Genomic DNA, 20872 nt, shown 5'->3' with positions numbered 1-20872 from the left:
AATCTACACCTGCTGAGTCTATCTCGGGTGGTGTACAGATGTCCCCCCGATAGGCGTTCCAAGCTCCCCAGATCTTACCCCACTTACGAGGACGCCCCCTAGATACATACACAGACCTCTCCCGGAACATGTTACAATCAAGGTCCTCCATCCACTTCCCAACCTGAGGTGCCTGAGTCGCACCCCAGAGTTGAGCAATATTGCGCTTAGCAATTGCGCAAGCAAGAGTGACCCAGATCTTGCCATGGACCGAGAGGTCGGAGTGCTCCCAGACATTCAGCAAACAGCGACGCACTTCCAACTCGATCCGTACACCCCACACTTCACTCATCTTCAAGTGTATCCTTGTCCAGAAATCACGGACCCTCTCACACTCCCATAATATATGTAGGAACGTTCCTGGCCCCCCACACCCTCTCCGGCAATCCGCTGACACATCCAACCCCATCTTCAATAATCCAAGACCCGTGGTGTAGGAGCGGTGTAGAATGCTAAGTTGGACCAAACGAAGTGTCATTGGAACGGCCACTATTCGAGAGGATGAAACCGCCTCTCTCCAGTCCTCCTCATCCAAAACAAAGCCATCTGCAACCCACTGATCCCTAAGCTTCGCAAGGGGGTCCTCAGTATGATTAATCAGTTTATTGTATGTCAGTGATATGGCTCTGGTCGGCATGTGGCCGTCAAGTAATCGATCCTCAAGCGGAGAAGCCACCGGAGGCTTCTCACCATGGGGGCCACTGCACGTAGAGCATGACTAATCTGAAGGTACCGAAACCGTTCAGTGTCCTGCAACTGGTATTTGGCCTGCAGCTCCTCAAACGTCAACATCCCATTCTTACCCCACACATCTCGCACCTGTGCAATTCCAATCAAATCCCACTGGTCAAACCCTTTCGTTTTCCACAGTGTTGTCCCCAACTTCTCTGAGCTCCACAAAGGAGTAGCCATTGTTATACGCCCGGCCCAGTTAAGGGCCCTTGTAGCCTCGTGCCAAATCTTCGTTGTCGTCGATGGAGGACCTACCAAGGGGAAGCGACCGTATTTTGCGTATATCACCCTAGTGTACTCCCCCCCCCCCCCCCCCCCCCCAGGCACTTGGCCACGATCCATAGCGAAATCCGGATCCATCGGCGAGCCATAGACTCCTAGATTGATGGGTGCCAACTGTGACGCCCAATAGTATTTCCTGATGTTCGGCAGGCCAATACCCCCGTCGTACCAGGGCAACATCAATTTCGACAATGCAATACTAGGCCTCCCCTCCCACAAAAGGCCTTTCTGCAGTGATTCTATCTCCCTAAAATACGACAGGGGCACCGGATCACAGGAATTCTGTAAAGCATATAAAAAGCGCGCGAGGGCCATCATCTTGAAGAGGACCGCACGGCCCAGTAAAGAAAGCGGGAGTGTTTTCCACCTAGCAACATCACCGCGTAATCTGGCCAGTGGGGGCAATAAATTCAATCGGAAGCGAACCTTGGGGTCTCTCAATCAGGGAACTACGAGGGGAGGTCAAGTATAATATGTCATCTGCGTACAACGAGATCTTATCCTCCCAGTCCGAAGTCCAACGCAATCCCCTGATCGAACGGTCCCACCGCACCCAGGCCGCGAGCGGCTTGAGAGCCAGGGCGAACAAGAGAGGTGAAAGAGGGCAACCCTGACGAGTGCCCCTCCCAAGTAAAAAGTCGCTGGATTTATGGTTGTTCACGACTACTCGAGACAGTGGGGCAGAGTAAAGGTGGACCCAACCGATAAACTCCGGGCCAAACCCCATCTGCTCCAGGACCGCAAAGAGATATGACCATTCCACTCTGTCAAAAGCCATGGTGGCGTCCAGGGACAACAGCACCGCCGGCTCATGGATGTGGGGCGCACTTGCCACCACCCCATGAAGCCGACTGAGATTAAGAGCGGTGGTACGACAAGGCATAAAACCGGACAGGTCCGGATGTACCAGCGTCGTGATGACCTTCACCAGGATGGGCGGCAAGCAATTTGGCCAATACCTTGGACTCCACGTTCAATGGGGAAATCGGACGATATGACGAGCAATCCAAACGTGGCTTACCCTCTTTATAAATGACCACTATATTCGCAAGGCGTTGTTCATAGGGTAGCTCGCCACAATCTCTGCTCTCAAGGTACATGTCTTTTAAATATGGGGCCAAGTGGTCGGCGTGTAATTTAAACAATTCAATGGGAAGACCGTTCGGGCCAGAAGCCCTGCCAGAATGCACGCCTCTGATGGCAATGGCCACCTCATCATTAGTGAGAGCGGAATCCAAGAATTCTCTATGCTCAATAGATAGAACCGGCATCGGGATGTCGCGTATCATGTCTGCATTCTCCTCTACCGTGAAGCCCCCCGCCGAAGTATAAACCTCCTTGAAATACCGGGCAAAATCATCTACAATCGCCTGGGGATCCGATGACACCGTGCCCGCAATACGCAGTTCCGGTATCAACCGGGAACCTCAGTCCCCCTTTTCCAGCCAGGCAATCAACTTCCCGGCCTTATCCCCGTGTTCATATATCCTACTCTGCGTGTAGCATGCTGCGTCCTTGCTCTGTCGCGTGTCAGGGTCTTATACTCATCTCGGAGAAACCCGAGACGGTGCCCCGCCATTGGGTCGATCCCAGAGGAGACAGCAGTTTCTAAGACCAATAGTTCCGCCTCTACTCTATCTATTTCCGCCCTCCTTCTTTTTCTGCCCGGATATTAGGGAGAGTACCTCCCCCCCGTGCGGCGGTTTTGTAAGCCTCCCACAGGAAGCATTTAGACGTAACAGACCCCTCATTTTCTTGAAAATAGGGATCAGTAACAAGCGCAAGTTCCTTTCTGACAATAGGGTCTTTCAGGCACCATGCATTAATCGGTGTAACCCTTCCAACATCGCCCATTCCCATCCGCAATCGAAGCCAAATCGGCGAGTGATCAGACACCCCCCGTGCCAAATGAGTCACCTCCTGAATAGAGGCCGCCGGAGAGGCCGGCAATCGTACATGGTCTATCCGAGAGAGCGAGTGGTGCGCCGCAGAGGCATGGGTAAAACTAACATCACTGGGGTGTCGAAGTCTCCACCCATCCACCAAACCCCGATGTGGCCTCAAATTCTGCCAGCCATCTGCGTGAAGGTAAAAGGACACGGGGGGAGTCCTGTCCAACTCACCATCTATTACAGCGTTAAAGTCCCCACCCAGCACCAACATTCCAACCGGCAGTGTGAGAAACACTCTGCCCAAATCACAAAGTATCCGCCTGTAACGCTGGGGGGACATACACAGACAAAAACGTGACCGTCCTACCTTCCCAAAGCCCCGAAATGCCAACATATCGGCCTCTATTATCAGACCACGTCGACTGAATAGTGAGAGGAAAGGAATTTTTAACCAAGATCCCTACTCCCCTAGAGCCAGAAGTGAAGCCGGCATGCGCCACTAATTTATAGCCACCACGGTGTAGCGCCATACATCGTTTACCCATGAGATGGGTTTCCTGCAACAACGCCACATCCGGCGAGTGCCTTCTTATCAGCTGGTTCACCATGGTGCGCTTTATCTTATCACCTAAGCCATTCACATTCCAGCAGAGGACGGAAAACCCCAAACCCAACCTACCGGTAGCCATCCACATCTCCAAAAAAGAACAGGATATCCACAGGCACCCATAGCGTTTTCTGGTCACATAGAACAAATAAACCAACAAACAAAATCCCTTCGATCCCCAACCTCCAACCCCCCTCCCTGCACCCCTGCATGTAGCATACGCTCATCCCCAACTCGCAGTGTGCCTGTCGCCCCCAACTAGCTACAAATATCTAAAAGTAGAAGATCGGAGGAGGACCTTACAACAGGCCACCTAACCCCACCACCCCAAACCAGCTGCTGCCCTCCCACCCGGTAAAGTGAAAAAGGGTCACGGACAAAAATTATCCAGAAAAAAAAGGGGGGGGGAAGAACTAACGACCCCGACCAGACCCCTTTTGCCACCAGCCAGGCTGATACAATGTGAAGTCAATTATTTATTGATCTCCATTGTCTGTTTGGGCTTTAGTCCCAGCATCCGAGACCTCGATTCGGTCCAGCCAGTCAGCAGCAACCTCAGGATTATCAAAGAACCAAGTCTTAGCTGTATGTTCGATCCGCAGACGAGCCGGACACATCATTGAGTACTTCATGTCCCGGTCTCTCAGCCGCTGTTTGATGACCATAAAGCCTTGTCGTTGTCTCTCTACCATCTGGGTGAAGTCCGGGAAAAACAACAGCGAAGCGTTCTCGTAGGCCAGCGGGCCCGTGGACCTCGCCGTTTGCAGGATAGCATCTCGGTCTCGTAAGTTCAGGACCCGGGCAATAATGGGTTGCGGAGCCGCCCCAACCTTCGGGCGTACACCGGGGACTCTGTGGGCCCTTTCCACGGTGAAGAAATTAATGAGGCCCTTGGGCTTGAGGTGTTTCAGGACGAACTCCTCAACAAAGAGGTCTGGAGCGATCCCTTCTGATTTTTCCGGCACTCCCAAGATGCGGACGTTATTGCGGCGCGCCCGACCTTCATATTCATCGAGCTTTTGATCACTTTGGATCCGGGCCGTCTTGAGATCACGCACCTCCTTCTGAATTTCAGTCACATCCTCAATGAAACTCGTCGTCTTTATTTCGAGGTTCTTGACCTTCTCAGAAGTTTTGGTGAGGTCAGCTCTTATGAGACCCACCTCAATGGAGACCGTGTCAAGTTTATTGTCCATCTTGCCCAAGGAAGATTGAATCCCACTTATAGCAGCCATCAGATCTTTCATGGTGGGATCGTCTTCAGTTGCCTCACCATCCCTGCCCCCCGGCGGGGTTCGTTTCGCATCGATTGGGGACCCCTTGGAGGTAGCATATTTGTCAATTTTGTTTGACTGGACCTGTCGAGAGCCTTTCGATGATTTCAGCTGAGGCTTCTCGGGGTCTCCTCTTGACGCCATCGCCACCGCAAAGGCAGGGGAAACCCACCACTCTTCGCCAGGTTCTTCGATGGTTAACCTCCGACGAGGGTAGGGAGGCCCAGGATGTCCCTTCTGCCACCCTGTTGCGGCAAATGATGTTCCGACCGGTCACTTCCGGCCCCGGAGGCCGCTGTTGTTGCACTCCGCCACGGGCGGCTCCACAATTGAGGTCCCGGCTTCTGATATCGTAGGCCCCAATTTTCCCGACGACGATATTCGGTCGCCGAAGCGGCCGATTGAGCTAGAAATTCACCTGGTGACTTAGGTGTTGGTCCCCCACCCGATGGTAGGGACGGGGCTCAGGATATTATGCCGGATAGCAGCCGGATAGCTGGTCAGGATGTGGCGGCCGGCGGAGCCGCTTGAGCCGATGCTCAAGCGGCCATCTTGGTCGCTGGCGTGGCTCCTCCCCCCAAAAGAATCAGTTTTACATGCAAAAGTACTAACCCGCCCAGTCTCATAATCATTCCATTCATTCATTCCGCTGCAGGACGAGGCGTGCTACAACCTGTGACTACGCAGGAGCACTGTTCTTACAGTACTATGTGTTGTGTAAGGGTAGTGAGAGGAAGGGTCTGGAGTGAATATGGAAAATGTGAATTAAAAAGGACCTGGCCTCATGGGCTTAAGAAACTTTAATAGGTCGTCGAGGCTGGACCTGTTAAAAGGGTGATGCGCAGATGTCCTGCGTACAATGTCTGGATACTCCTATAAAATCAACATGTTTTGAAGCATCAAGGCTTCTTCATCAGGACTGAAAGATCCCCTCAGTCAGTACTCACTATGTTGATATCAAATTGGAGGTGTGCTATATACAAAAGTGACAAATAAAAAATGCAGGAATCTCATGCACTTTTATATGATACCTAATAGTACCTCTAAAATGTTAATTATGTAATGTAGGAGATAATGCTCGATGAGCCTCTGTAACGGGTAGGGAAGGGTGTCACGCTAAATTGTCTTGGTCATTCTGTAGAAGTATCCCCCGCTCCTCCTTTTGTGTTGCTGGGGTAATCCACCACCATTCATTCTCTGAGAGGGTCCGCACTCCCTCTATGCTTTTACTCAGGGGTAAAGGGGGCTCCAGGAAAGTGCCCCTTTTTGTATGGTTGCCCCCCACATTTTTGCCCTTATGTTGATGCACTTTGACTGTGCCCTGGTTTCCTTCCAACCAGGTACCTCCCGGGCCTATGTTCTTTCCCTAAAACTCTGTGTACTCCCAAATTGGCACCTCCCTCACCTCATGTAAGTCCCTTGTAAAAGGTACCATAGGTACCAAGGGCCCTGTGACTAGGGAAGGCCTCTGAAGGCTGCAGCACATATTTTGCCACCCTTAGAGGCCCTGTCCCCTAACACACACACGCACACTGCCATTGCAGGCTGCGTGTTTTGGTGCAGAGAAAAGTGAAGTTGATATGGCACATATCCCTGTGTGCCAAGCTTACAGCCACTGCCTGTGGTATAAGTAAGCCACCCCTCTAGCTGGGTGCACTATACCATTGGTGAGGGTACAGTGACATGAACCCTGTACCCCTACAGTGCCCAAGTCTGTTCTTGGGCATTGTAAGTGCAGTTCAACCATAAAGAGTATATGGTCTGGGACTTTCTCATCATGAACTCCTCAGCTCCAGAAAGGCTGTACTGAAAACTGGGAAGTTTGATCTCAAACTTCTGAGCACGTTAACGGGATTTAATGAAAAATGCACTCAGAGGGCATCTTAAAGATGCCACCTGAAAAATGACCCGACTCTAGTGTCTTTGATTACTTTGATTACTGGCTGCTCGCCAGCTGCCACCCACAGACATGTTTCTGGATTCCTGGGACGAGAGCCTCCCGCGCTCGGGGTCTTGAAACAAAGCACATTCTGGGCAGAGGTGCCTATTACACTTACCTGTACCAGGCCTGACTTGGTTTTAGAAATAAAATACAACGAAATAATTTTATTCAAAACAAATTGGTCAGAGTTCCGTCTTTGAGTGTGCGAAATCATTTGCTTCACACTAACCTCTGATAAAGCCCTACTGCTCACCCACACTACCACAAATAGAGAGTAAGGTATTATCGACTTTAGCATCTGCCTACCTTTGGAGATCCACTGGACTTTGTGCACACTATACCTTACTTTGGTATGGTATATACCGAGCCAGCTTCCTACAAGGGCACTCCCGCGATATCTATTAACTAACCCCCCCCCCCCCCCCTTCCTCATCTGCCATTTCTTGCCTGCTGATGTCGCTCCCCGTGTGTTGCCTGGGGACTCCTGTGTATTTCCATGGCTCTGTGCAGACTTCTGTGTTTTCTTAATCTTTTGTGTTCCTTTTTTTTTTGGTTGACACTGCAAGATCATTTGTGAACTTGTGTATATTTCTTGGGATTACATTGCTAGATCTCCCTCCAGTGCATGTTTAATTTTCCTCTGTTGATTGTCAATTCATTAGCTCTTTACCCTCCTCATGTATATTTCTTAACTCTTCATATCCTCACTGCCCCCACATTGATGCATTCCAAGAATGCTACAGTTTTGCTTTCCTGTGCTCCCTGATCTTTTCTGACCCTTTATTCCATTAAATTCCATGGTTTCAATTGTGGAACTGAACCACATCGACAGGCCTGTCCACCTCACTGCTTCTATCCTTTTCTATTGCTTGGAGAGAGCATGCACTGGGCTGCAGTTTCTGAACAGTTCTGTTTTGTCCTAGTTGTCAACAGTGTGCTTGCACAGTATGTCGAAATGTGAGCAATAAGGTCTGTTTTTCATTTCAATTTGCTCTTCCTAGTTCCATGCCATGGACACCCTGCAGAAGAACGGCTATGACCTGGCCAAGGCCATGTCGACGCTAGTGCCACAGGGAGGACCAGTGCTGTGCAGAGATGAGATGGAAGAGTGGTCTGCCTCAGAGGCCATGCTGTTTGAGGAAGCACTTGAGAAGTATGGCAAGGACTTCAATGATATCAGACAGGACTTTGTGAGTATGTGCGGTTAAAAGGGCTGTTGTGGGGCAGTGTTTGGCATTATGCAAAGGTTGATCAACCAGATTTTTTTCTACAGACTTCATTTAAAGATTTTATGGGACAGATTAGATGCACATGATAATTGCACTCCCTTTCTTTTCTTATTGTCTTACTGTAATGCAGCTGGTTGAAACATTGCTACTCGTTTTCAGGCAGTCGCCCCAATCCCCACTGAACTCTCCCTTTTTCATAGTCCAATTCCCCGCAAGGTCTTCTATTCCCAAGTCATTTAATCAATTTCATCACTATCTGATTCAAAATATGTTGCCCATATCTAACAGTTCGAGGCATATGGGCTGCAGATGGTACATTTATGAATAGATCGCCATCTGGTGTTGGGCTCGGATGATTGCACTTTGTTTTTCTCTGGAGAAGTCTTTGTCGTCATAGATGACTCCTCCTCTCGGTGTTAGTGCGCATGGGCATCTGCTCCATCCTTAGATTGTTTTTTTCCGCCATCGGGTTCGGATGAGGATCGAAGCGCTCCGGACCGACTTCAACAAAGAAGGTTATAACCGGCGCGTATTCCTTTCCAAATCGACGGTATCGTTATCGAACGTGACTTTACTCCATACCGACGCGGTTCGAAGGACGACGACTACGAGAAACTCGACGTAGTCCAGCCCGGGGTCCATGGAAAGCACTCCATTCAAAAAATGTCCAACGTGTGGTGCTAAGTTCCCACACAAGGACCTACACGAGGTGTGCAACCTCTGCTTGTCCCCTGAACACGAATCCAGGGACTGTGAGGCCTGTGCAGCGTTCTCTTCAAAATCGACGATTAGAAACCGTCGAGCCCGAAGACACGAGGTATCGAGAATGCAGTCACAAGCAATCCCGGAGCTGTTTGAGGACCAGCACCCAGAAGAGGAGGAAGAAGAGGCCGACGAGGCGGGGTCTGAAGCGGACGAGTCTGACGTCGAGGAAATCGACGTCCAACAAACCGTGAGTGACGACGTCCCTTTACCAAAAAACAGACCCCCCACGGTATCGACCCCGCCTTCGAGCCCGGTCAGACAACCGAAAAAAGTTTCCAACGCCCCGCCTTCGAGCCGGCAACGAAACAGAAACCGAAACACTCGGTCTCCCATCATAGTGGTTCCGGTTCCGATAAACGGACCACATCGACACCGAAGCACCAAGTCAAGGAAAGCTCGAAGTCGAAGCAGTCCATGTCGACACCGAAGCACGCTTCGGCGTCAAAAACACCCTCGACACCGGGGACATCTTCGATACCGAAGAAATCGGATCCGAATAAAATCTCGGCACCGAAAATACAAATGGACATTCAAAAGAAAAAACACCTTTCGGACCCGAAAACTGCGGTACCGACACAGGAACACGGGACTGATCCTAAACAAAAGACTTTGTTTATTGACCCAAAGACTGGCAAGGTAGTCACAGAACTACCTAAAAAGAGGAAGAATGAACATTCGGACGACAAGACTCATCCGAAGAAGAGAACAATGGGGACGAATACAACTCCTCCCTCTTCTCCCAAACCTAGACACACACCATCTTCTCCTCTTCCTCACAATAGGCCAAATATTCCTCCCACACGACCATCTACACCTACAACAGATGTAGAGAGTGACACAGGGGAGGGGGAACATCCTGGGGATGATGAAGACACAATCCCAGAGGAGGCAGACCCATGGGAAGAGTATAATGTAGGGTCAGATAATGATACCGACCCTGAATTGTATCCCTCAAAACCTTCACCTCCTGATGACAATACTGGGTTTGCACAACTCATTAATAGAGCAGCAACATATCATAAGGTAGAACTACATGCAGAACCTCAAATAGAGGACTTCTTATTAGAACCACTACCTACTGCACAAAGAACATCAGGAACACTACCAATGCTTAAGGGCCTTCTCAGTCATACATCCGAGATATTCAAAGACCCAGTGAGGGCTAGGGTACTGAACCCAAGAATCGATAAAAAATATAGGGCAGCTCCAAAAGACCCAATATACATTAAAGGGCAAATTCCTCTAGACTCACTAGTGGTCACAAACGCTCGTAAGAGAGCAAACTCTTTATCTACAGGAGAAGCTCCACCTCCTGACAAAGAGTCTAAACTAATAGATGCCTCTGGCAAGAGAGTGGCATCTCAAGCGGCAAACAGCTGGCGCATAGCTAATACGCAAGCACTACTTGCAAGGTATGACAGAGCGCATTATGATGAGTTAGAAAAACTCATCACACATCTCCCTAAAGAACATCAAAAGAGGGCAGATCAACTCATACAAGAAGGGAAGTTAATTACTAACACTTCAATAAAGTGCGCCCTAGACGCGGCAGACACTGCAGCAAGGTCTACAAACACAAGCATCATGTTAAGGAGACATGCATGGCTCAGAGTATCAGGGTTCAAACAAGAAGTACAAACATCGTTACTGAACCAACCTTTTGATGGGAAAACACTTTTCGGCACAGGGACAGATGAGGCCCTAGAAAAGATGAAGAAGGATACCGAAACGGCTAAATCAATGGGAGCATTGCAACAGCCAACACAAAGAGGTTCCTTTCGTAGATCCACCTATAGAGGAGGATCCAAAAATACAGGTACAAGCCAGCAGCAAACCTCTTTTACACCTACATCACCCAGAGGTAATTCTAGAGGTGGCTACAGGGGTAACAACAACAAGGGTAGAGGTCGCGACTCTCCAACCCCAAAACAGTGACTTCATACAGCTCCCCCCAGACCATATAACACCGGTCGGGGGACGCCTATCACAGTTCCTACCTGTCTGGGAAAACATCACATCAGACAGGTGGGTGAGACAAATTATCCAACATGGTTATTGCCTAGAACTCACAGCTACCCCACCAAACATCCCCCCCAAACAGCGTCCAATGAAACAAGATCACCTGACACTGTTAAAACAAGAAGTACTATCACTGCTAGAAAAGCATGCCATAGAGAAAGTTCCACAGCACCAACAAGGAACAGGAGTATACTCCCTATACTTCCTAATTCCCAAAAAGGACGGGTCTCTAAGGCCAATACTGGACCTAAGACCTCTCAACGCATACATAAATTCGGAACATTTCCACATGGTCACGCTCCAACAAGTACTTCCTTTACTGAAGAAAGGGGACTTTCTTTCTACACTGGATCTAAAAGACGCTTACTTTCATATCCCGATTCACAAAGCCCACAGGAAATACCTCAGGTTTGTGGTAGAAGGACAACATTATCAGTTCAAAGTCCTTCCGTTTGGTGTCACAACGGCACCAAGGGTGTTCACAAAATGCCTGGCAGTGGTGGCAGCTCACCTAAGAAGACAACAAATTCATGTCTTCCCATACTTGGACGACTGGCTAATAAAGGCCAGGTCACAAGAGGAATGTCTTCAAAACACACAAAAGACAATTCAGCTACTACACCAGCTAGGGTTCACGGTGAACTACACAAAGTCACACCTACAACCAAACAAGGTTCAACAATATCTGGGGGCTACTATAGACACAGAAAAAGCCAAAGTGTACCCCAACCCAGTCAGGATCCAAACAATGCTTACAGTCATTCAAAGATTTCAGCCACAACACTCACTAACAGCAAGAGTGTTCATGCAGCTATTAGGGATGATGTCATCCTGCATACTGCTAATACCATATGCCAAACTACAGATGCATCCGCTACAAGAATGCTTAGCGACACAGTGGAATCAGGCTCAAGGGCAGATTACAGATCTGGTGTTGGTAGACGACCGCACACACCGCTCTCTGAAGTGGTGGAACATAACAAACATTGCCAAGGGGCGGTCGTTCCTAGAACCAATTCCACAGGTGACAATAACAGCAGACGCATCGCTCACCGGATGGGGAGCACATATGGACAAATACACAGTACAAGGAAGGTGGAGTGTGCAGGAAAGAAGACTGCACATCAATCATCTAGAACTACTAGCAGTGTTCCTAGCATTGAAAGCCTTCCAAATACATGTTACCAACAAAGCAGTCCTGATCAGAACAGACAACATGACAGCAATGTATTATATTCAAAAACAGGGGGGGACGCACTCTCTCCAACTATCCAGACTAGCACAGGAAATTTGGAGATGGGCCATTCCTCAAAACATCTATCTGTTAGCCGAACACCTACCAGGAGTCCAAAACCAGATAGCAGACATCTTAAGCAGACAGTCGGAACAAATACACGAATGGGAACTGCACCAACAAATACTGCAGCCATTCTTCCAAAGATGGGGACAACCAGAGATAGACCTCTTTGCCACTCATCAGAACGCAAAATGCCAAAGCTTCGCGTCCAGGTATCCACATCACCTGTCGCAGGGCAATGCGTTATGGATAAATTGGTCCAACAAATTTGCATACGCTTTTCCCCCTCTCCCACTAATCCCATTAGTGGTCAGGAAGCTGCAACAACATTCAATGACCATGATACTAGTAGCACCCACGTGGGCAAGACAGCCGTGGTTCACCACGCTCCTGCAACTCTCACAAGTGCCACATCAAAAGCTACAAATTCTACCCATGCACCTTACACAGAACCATGGAGAAATAATGCACCCAGATCCAACTCAATTGAACTTAGCGATCTGGCTCCTGAAATCCTAGAATTTGGGTACTTAGATCTACCCCCAAATTGCATGGAGATAATTAAACAAGCGAGACGTCCAACCACCAGAGCATGTTATGCAGCTAAGTGGAAGAGGTTTGCTATACACTGTACTAATAACAATATCAACCCTCTGGACGTCTCAACAAAGGAGATTATTTGCACCTTATTACACTTACAGCAATGTAATCTAGCGTACACATCTATCAGAGTACATCTAGCTGCTATAGCAGCGTACCTACAAAACAGGCAACACATATCACTGTTCAGAGTACCAGCGATAAAAGCATTCATGGAAGGCCTTAAAAGAGTCATTCCACCAAGATTACCACCTTCCCCAGTCTGGAACCTCAACGTAGTACTCACCAGACTAATGGGGCCACCCTTCGAACCTATGCATAGGTGCGAAATACAATTCCTTACATGGAAGGTGGCTTTCCTTATAGCCATTACCTCACTCAGGAGAGTAAGTGAATTACAGGCATTGACAATACAAGAACCATTCCTACAGTTACAGCAGAATAAAGTGGTTCTTAGAACAAACCCAAAGTTCTTGCCTAAAGTAATTTCAGCATTCCACATCAATCAGCCAGTGGAATTACCAGTCTTCTTTCCAAAGCCACAGACGGTGGCAGAAAGGGCTCTACATACACTAGATGTCAAAAGAGCCATTTTGTACTACATAGAAAGAACACAAAACTTCAGGAAAACTAAACAACTATTTGTAGCATTTTCCCCAACACATAAGGGCAATCCTATCTCTAAAGCAGGCATCGCTAGATGGATTGTAAGATGTATACAAATATGTTACATTAAAGCAAAGAGAACATTAACTGTTCCTCCTAGAGCTCATTCTACACGAAAACTAGGAGCATCTATGGCATTCTTAGGGAACATTCCCCTAGATGACATATGTAGAGCAGCAACTTGGTCTACACCACATACATTCACAAAGCACTACTGTGTTGATGTACAGGCTGCACAACAAGCCAGAGTGGGCCAAGCTGTATTAAAAACTCTATTTCAAACAGTTGCGACAGACACTGGTGACCACCGCTAGGGAGGTAACTGCTTTACAATCTATTCATAAATGTACCATCTGCAGCCCATATGCCTCGAACGGAATATGCTACTTACCAGTATGCATTTGTTCTTGGCATAGAGGGCTGCAGAGTGGTACATGCCCTCCCGGCCTCCCCGGAAACCTGTGTCTGTCCCAACATTATCTTATTTAGATACACTTACATGGGCATATCTTTATATACTATACTACACTACTCCATCTAACCCTACTATGGCAAAACAATCTAAAGATGGAGCCGATGCCCATGCGCACTAACACCGAGAGGAGGAGTCATCTATGACGACAAAGACTTCTCCAGAAGAAAAACAAAGTGAAATCATCCGAGCCCAACACCAGATGGCGATCTATTCATAAATGTACCACTCTGCAGCCCTCTATGCCAAGAACAGATGCATACTGGTAAGTAGCATATTCCTTTGTAGACTAAGCTCACCATTGTTGTATGTCCTGGTCCTACCCTGTGTTCTGCATTTTTTGATGCTAGTGCTGAAAAGGGGCCAAATATTTTTCAGATTGATTTTGTGCGGTTTCTCAGCTTAACTGTTCGTTTTTTCTTGGCCTGGGCAGATCATAACTTGGACCACCACATATTTTGCACAGGAATCTAGGAAGCTTCCAAAAGTGGTCTATTGTGAGCCTTGTGTCTAATAGCATATGCGTAAGGATGGAATGTATGTCATTACATCGCATACTAATACCACGCATGCCATTACAACGCGGGTATTACTACGCGATGTCAGTGACGACATGCCATTGCATCGCAAACTATTACCACGACTATGCCTTTACCATACATGCCATTACAAGGCAAAGGCATGCATGGTAAAGCTATACTCGTGGTTAAAGTTTGCAAGGTAAGTGACTAGCCTACCCCTACACAACCCTCCCCCGCCCCCAGTCCTCTCCCTACAATAACACTACTCTGTCCTGCACAACCCCCCCTGACACTACCCTAAAACACTACACTACAACACTACCCTAAAACACTACACTACACACACACACTACAACACTCCCCTTAACCCTAGAAAACGACACTACACAAACAGTACACTACCCTTAACCCTAAAAAACTACAGACACTATAACACTACCCTTAACCCTAAAAAACGACACTACCCTTAACCCTAAAAACTACACAACACTACCCTTAACCCTGAAACACTACAGCACTACCCTAACCCTAATGCACTGCACTACTCCAACACTACCCTAAACCCCATCACTACTCAAACACTACAACAGTACCCTAATTCCTAATACAACAACACTACCATAAAACACTACACAAACACTACAGCACTACCCTAAACCACTACAACACTACCCTAAACCACTACAACACTACCCTAAACCCAAAAATACTACACCACTTCCCTAAAACACTACACTACACAAACACTACAACATTGCCCTAAAACACTGCACAAACACTACAAAACTACACCCTAAAACACTGACATTACCCTAAAACACTACACTATGTAAACACTACACTAAACCCTAACACACTGACATTACCCTAAAACACTACAACACTACACTAAACCCTAACACACTGACACTACCCTAATACACTACAACACTACCCTAAAACACTACACAAACACTGCAACACTACCCATAACCACTACACAAACACTACAACACTACCCATAACCACTACACAAACACTACAACACTATCCTAAACCCAAAAACACTACAACACTACCCTAAAACACTACAGTACACAAACACAACTACACTACACACACTACAACACTACCCTAAAACACTACACAAACACTACAACACTACCCTAAAACACTACACAAATACTACCACCTTACACCCTAAAACACTGACATTACCCTAAAACACTACACTACGCAAACACTACAACACTACACTAAACCCTAACACACTGGCACTACCCTAATACAATTCACTACACTACAACACTACCCTAAAACACTACACAAACACTACAACCCTACACCCTAAAACACTGACATTACCATAAAACACTACACTACGCAAACACTACAACACTACCCTAAACCCTAATACACTGACACCACCCTAAAACACTACACAGTCTAAAAATACCCTAAAACGTAAAACACAACCCCACACAACACAAACATTACAACGCTAAGTTGATACTACCCTAAACCCTACAAAAGTAACCCCCACCCCAAGCACAAACCCCCTTACCTCTCTTTCCTCGTAGTTCCTCTCCAACGTCACCGTCTCTGCGCCCGGTTCCTGCTTCCTGCTTCGAGGGGTGGTGCACGTCGTTGTGAGGAAACCGCCTCAGTTTCCTCACAGCGACTTAGATAGCCATTACATCGCATGCGTTAAAATAGCGCATGCGATGTAATGGCATGCGTAGTAAACGCTTCGCGTTGTTACATCACATGCGTTGTAACGCATGCGATGTTATAGCAGCGCGTAGTAAAAGTTGCGTTGTAATGGCTGTTCCCCGTAAGGATGCTGTTTGTGACTGTACCAAGAGGCTATTCAGAGTCTCTCCCCATGTATCTAGTCAGTCGTTCTAACTTTAGCGTAATCACAGTTCTAATTTGGTCTGTTGTCGAATTCAAAAAGCTTGTAGATCACTTAATTACTACCATGTGTGCCATTGTTCCTCTTTCATCACGCCTTCTCCAGCTGAGCTCATCTTACTCAAAAACTGCATGTAGACGAGCTGGGGTTAGGTATTGATGCACCAAAAGTGTTTAACTGTTTGCTTTTTGCTGGCTACAATTTGACATCGTAGCTGCCCTGAGCTTTATATTCAGCCATCATTCTTAAGTGATTTGTAGTTCTGTAGTAGGGGATCTCTGTGTATAGTCATAATCTAGTGAATAGTCCCGCCCATGTGCGCGGACCCCGGAGCAATCAAAAATAATCTCTTAAGTTGTCAAAACATGCAGAACTGCACAGACACTTAAGAGAGAATTTAAAGACCGATAATGCAGCCTATATCCACAGGCTACACTGTCCAGTACTTAAACTAGAAATTCCACCAAAAATCCACAAACAGCACAGCCTGTCCAGGGTTCTCACAGAGAAAACCTTGCCTGTAACAGCAAAACCCTCTGGAATGATAGAGAGGAAGAAGTGGACAGACAAGCCCCATAGGCTGCCATTATGTGGCTCAAAACAGGATACTGTGCCTTTAAGAGAACTTTCCAGAAGCCTCACAGTATCCCAGAATGCACTGCAGGTCCCTTTCACCTTCAGTTCTTTTTTCCGGCTCCTGCTAGCAGGACCCTGGAGCATTAGCTCTTCTTTTTTGAGCTTTTTCTATATTATTTTTGTGATAAATTTGGTTTTTTACTGCTTCACTCGACGTCTTTGGTCTTTATCTACACTCTGCTGTGTTTTTTTGGCAGAGTTTCTGCAGTATTCTTGTCTTGTACTTCTTCTAGTCTGACAAGTGCTTTGTCTGCAGCTGTATTAAAGACCAAAGCTGAAGCTCGCAGGATTTGTATTCTGTGCTTGCCTGTGTCTTTTGACACCTGTCTTCTCTGTGACGTCTTTTCTGGGAGGCTTTGACTCCCAGGTTTGGAACAGGGGAGTTTGAAAGGGCGCGTCTGAGCTATGACGCGGTTCCGGTCGTCGAGGACGTGGATTACCTCGACGTCGTGGAGATGCCTCGGCGTCGTGGAGATGCCTCGGCGTCGTGGAGATGCCTCGGCGTCGTGGAGATGCCTCGGCGTCGTGGAGATGCCTCGACGTCGTGGAGATGCCTCGGCGTCGTGGAGATGCCTCGGCGTCGTGGAGATGCCTCGGCGTCGTGGAGATGCCTCGGCGTCGTGGAGATGCCTCGACGTCGTGGAGATGCCTCGACGTCGTGGAGATGCCTCGACGTCGTGGAGATGCCTCGACGTCGTGGAGAGGCCTCGACGTCGTGGAGAGGCCTCGACGTCGTGGAGAGGCCTCGACGTCGTGGAGAGGCCTCGACGTCGTGGAGAGGCCTCGACGTCGTGGAGAGGCCTCGACGTCGTGGAGAGGCCTCGACGTCGTGGAGAGGCCTCGACGTCGTGGAGAGGCCTCGACGTCGTGGAGAGGCCTCGACGTCGTGGAGAGGCCTCGACGTCGTGGAGAGGCCTCGACGTCGTGGAGAGGCCTCGACGTCGTGGAGAGGCCTCGACGTCGTGGAGAGGCCTCGACGTCGTGGAGAGGCCTCGACGTCGTGGAGAGGCCTCGACGTCGTGGAGCAGTGAGGCTCGACGTCGTGGAGCAGTGAGGCTCGACGTCGTGGAGCAGTGAGGCTCGACGTCGTGGAGCAGTGAGGCTCGACGTCGTGGAGCAGTGAGGCTCGACGTCGTGGGGCAGTGAGGCTCGACGTCGTGGGGCAGTGAGGCTCGACGTCGTGGGGCAGTGAGGCTCGACGTCGTGGGGCAGTGAGGCTCGACGTCGTGGGGCAGTGAGGCTCGACGTCGTGGGGCAGTGAGGCTCGACGTCGTGGGGCAGTGAGGCTCGACGTCGTGGGGCAGTGAGGCTCGACGTCGTGGGGCAGTGAGGCTCGACGTCGTGGGGCAGTGAGGCTCGACGTCGTGGGGCAGTGAGGCTCGACGTCGTGGGGCAGTGAGGCTCGACGTCGTGGGGCAGTGATGCTCGACGTCGTGGGGCAGTGATGCTCGACGTCGTGGGGCAGTGATGCTCGACGTCATGGGGCAGTGATGCTCGACGTCATGGGGCAGTGATGCTCGACGTCATGGAGCAGTGATGCTCGCCGTCCGGTCGCTTGGGCTCCGCTATCTTCCGTTTTGACGTCTGAGTGTTGGTGTCGTAGAGACAGTCACTGTCTTAGTGATGGTGACGTCGTAGTGAGGTCAACATTGAGTTACAGCCGCAGTATACGTGCCGGCGCTTGCGGCCTGGGTCTTGTTCCAGGCCTCACCCCGTGGTGAGCCCTCGCTGCGTAGGAGGGGACTTTGTGTTCCCGGCACCGTCCACCCGTGACGCCGAACAGTTAATCAGCGTCGAGAAACCCTTCTGAGGGGGAGTCTGTGGCTACTCACCACGTGTAAGCGAGGGACATTGGTCCTTTTGCTTAGTTTTGAGTTTTCGCATACCTACTTATCGGCTAGGTCGCCTCCTGCTCTGCCGCCACTGGTGAGACCACCGGGGATGTTTCGGATTTCTCTTGGTTCCCTCTCCCACCCACCACTCCAGGGGCCTTTGGCCCCTCAGTCTGCTATTCCTTGTGCCTTGTTGCCAGGGATGCGTCTTCCATGAGTACGGGGAGTCTCTCTCCGACTCTTAACTGGTTGGCGGTACTTGGCTTTGGTCCGCTACCACCTGCCAGGAGGTTCTGGTTCGAACGTACTCCTGACTTGGTCGCAGGGGTGGCGGCATGTAGACGTCATTCGGTGGCCCGCTGTTTCTGGGCCGTTGTGGGAAGACCCCTGTGTGGGGGTGTTTTCTTCACGATTTAATGGTTCTCCTGCCGAGAGACAGGAGGAAAGCCTTACAAGAGCTATTCTATGGACCTGATAGTTTCAGGTCTACGCATCGGTGTCGGAGCAGAGTTTTCTCTCCTGCCGACCCCCAGGTATTGTGGGTTTGTCCTACGTTGCCATACTTGTATTCGTCGGACGTCTCTGCAGCCTACGGCTCAGCAGTGTAATAATAATAATCCACATTTGTAAAGCGCACAATCACCCGTTAGGGTCTCTAGGCGCTGGGGGCCGTCGGGAAGATTAAGCAAGCTATTGCCCAGAGTCACATGGTGCTGGGCTAATCTGCCACCGGTGCCGGGGATCGAACCCTGATCCCCAGATACCGGAGTCAGTCGCCCTAGCCGCGGCGCCACACCTCTTTCTCTGCATCTATTCTCCCGTTCTTTGGGCAACCCTTGGGTTGCCATGAGGGTAGTGAGTGGCCCACATAAGTCTGACTCGGAGACTCTTGAAAGGCTGTAGGTTTGGGGCGTGGAGAACGGCTTGAGGCCTTCTTCCCTTTCTAGTGCAGTTTTTCCTCCCAGGGTTTGTCTGTGGTCCCGGGCTGCCTTTAATACTTCAGAAGGATATTGTGCGCAAACGCGGGAGAGATTGATGCTCCTCGGCGAGCATAGGCCGGCCGGGTCTAAGTCAGTCTTCGTTTCATCAGCCCTTCTCCAGCAAATCCTCCGGTCAGCTCGCGGTTTCAGCTGAGCGAGCTCCAGGCGGAGGCCGATATCCTGTTACGGAAAAGGGCGATAGGAGACGTGCCTCTGTCTCAAAGGGGAAGAGGTCTGTACTCCCGGTTCTTTCTGGTTCGCAAGAAGGACAAGAACGGGTTCAGGCCCATTCTGGATTTGCGACAAGCAGACGTGTGGATTCGCAGAAAGAGAGGAATTTCGCATACTATCGTTGCATCAGGTTTTTTCCTCAGCTGTGACAGGGAGTTTGACTCTGTGCCGTAGACCTATTGGATGAGTACTTCCAGGTGCCCTTTGCACACATACACAGGAAGTTCCTGCGATTCCAAGTTGGCGCCAATCATTATCAGTACACAGTACTGCCGGTCGGGCTGACGTCTGCGCCCAGAACATTCTCGAAGTGCATGGCAGGGGTAGCGGCACACCTGAGGATGAACGTGGTGTTTGTCTACCCGTACCTGGAAGATTGGTTGATCAAGGCCTCCTCTTTCTCTGAAGCTCAAGCACACTTCCAGAAGACGTGAGCAAGCTGGGGTTGCACATCAACGTGTCCAAGGCTGTCCCGATTTCGGCCCAGTGCATACAGTACTTGGGAAGCCTCAGTCAATACGCTGTCAGCAATCGTGTCTCCTTTGGAGGAGAGACGATTCTCGCTCCTTCGGAAGGCTCAGGTTCTTATGATCCCTCCATCTACGACAGTGAGACGGTGTCTGCTCTACTGGGGTCGATGGCCTCTTGTATCTTCCTCACGCCACACGCACGGCTGCCCATGAGACCTTTGCAGGAGTGCGTGGAGGATCAGTGGAGTTAGAGGAATGGATCTGGGGACGACAAGATACGACTGTCTCTGCATGCTCTTCAGTCTCTGACGTGGTGGTGTTCGGCGGAGAATCTCCTCGGAGGGGTTCCCTTTCACGAGGACATTCCCGCACAGACTATCGTGACGGATGTGTCTCTCCACGGCTGGGGGGGCGCATTCCGGAGACTGACAGATACAAGGAACATGGTCCCCGATGGAGTCCACGTATCATTTCAATTTCCTGGAACTCAGA

General features: G+C 49.5%; 1 protein-coding gene across 2 annotated transcripts in view; it reads left to right on the top strand.

Annotated features, from left to right (window-relative positions):
- MTA2 (metastasis associated 1 family member 2) overlaps nucleotides 1-20872 on the top strand; it is a 386348-nt gene that overhangs the window by 90874 nt on the left and 274602 nt on the right. For both annotated transcript variants that reach the window (XM_078660594.1, XM_078660595.1), the window contains exon 9: nucleotides 7770-7958. In XM_078660594.1, the coding sequence (XP_078516720.1) occupies nucleotides 7770-7958 (189 nt within the window). The remainder of the gene's footprint in view (nucleotides 1-7769; nucleotides 7959-20872) is intronic.

This window comes from Lissotriton helveticus, chromosome 9 (genome assembly GCF_964261635.1).
Source record: "Lissotriton helveticus chromosome 9, aLisHel1.1, whole genome shotgun sequence".
Classification (NCBI taxonomy): domain Eukaryota; kingdom Metazoa; phylum Chordata; class Amphibia; order Caudata; family Salamandridae; genus Lissotriton; species Lissotriton helveticus.
This window is presented reverse-complemented; position numbering and strand designations above follow the sequence as displayed.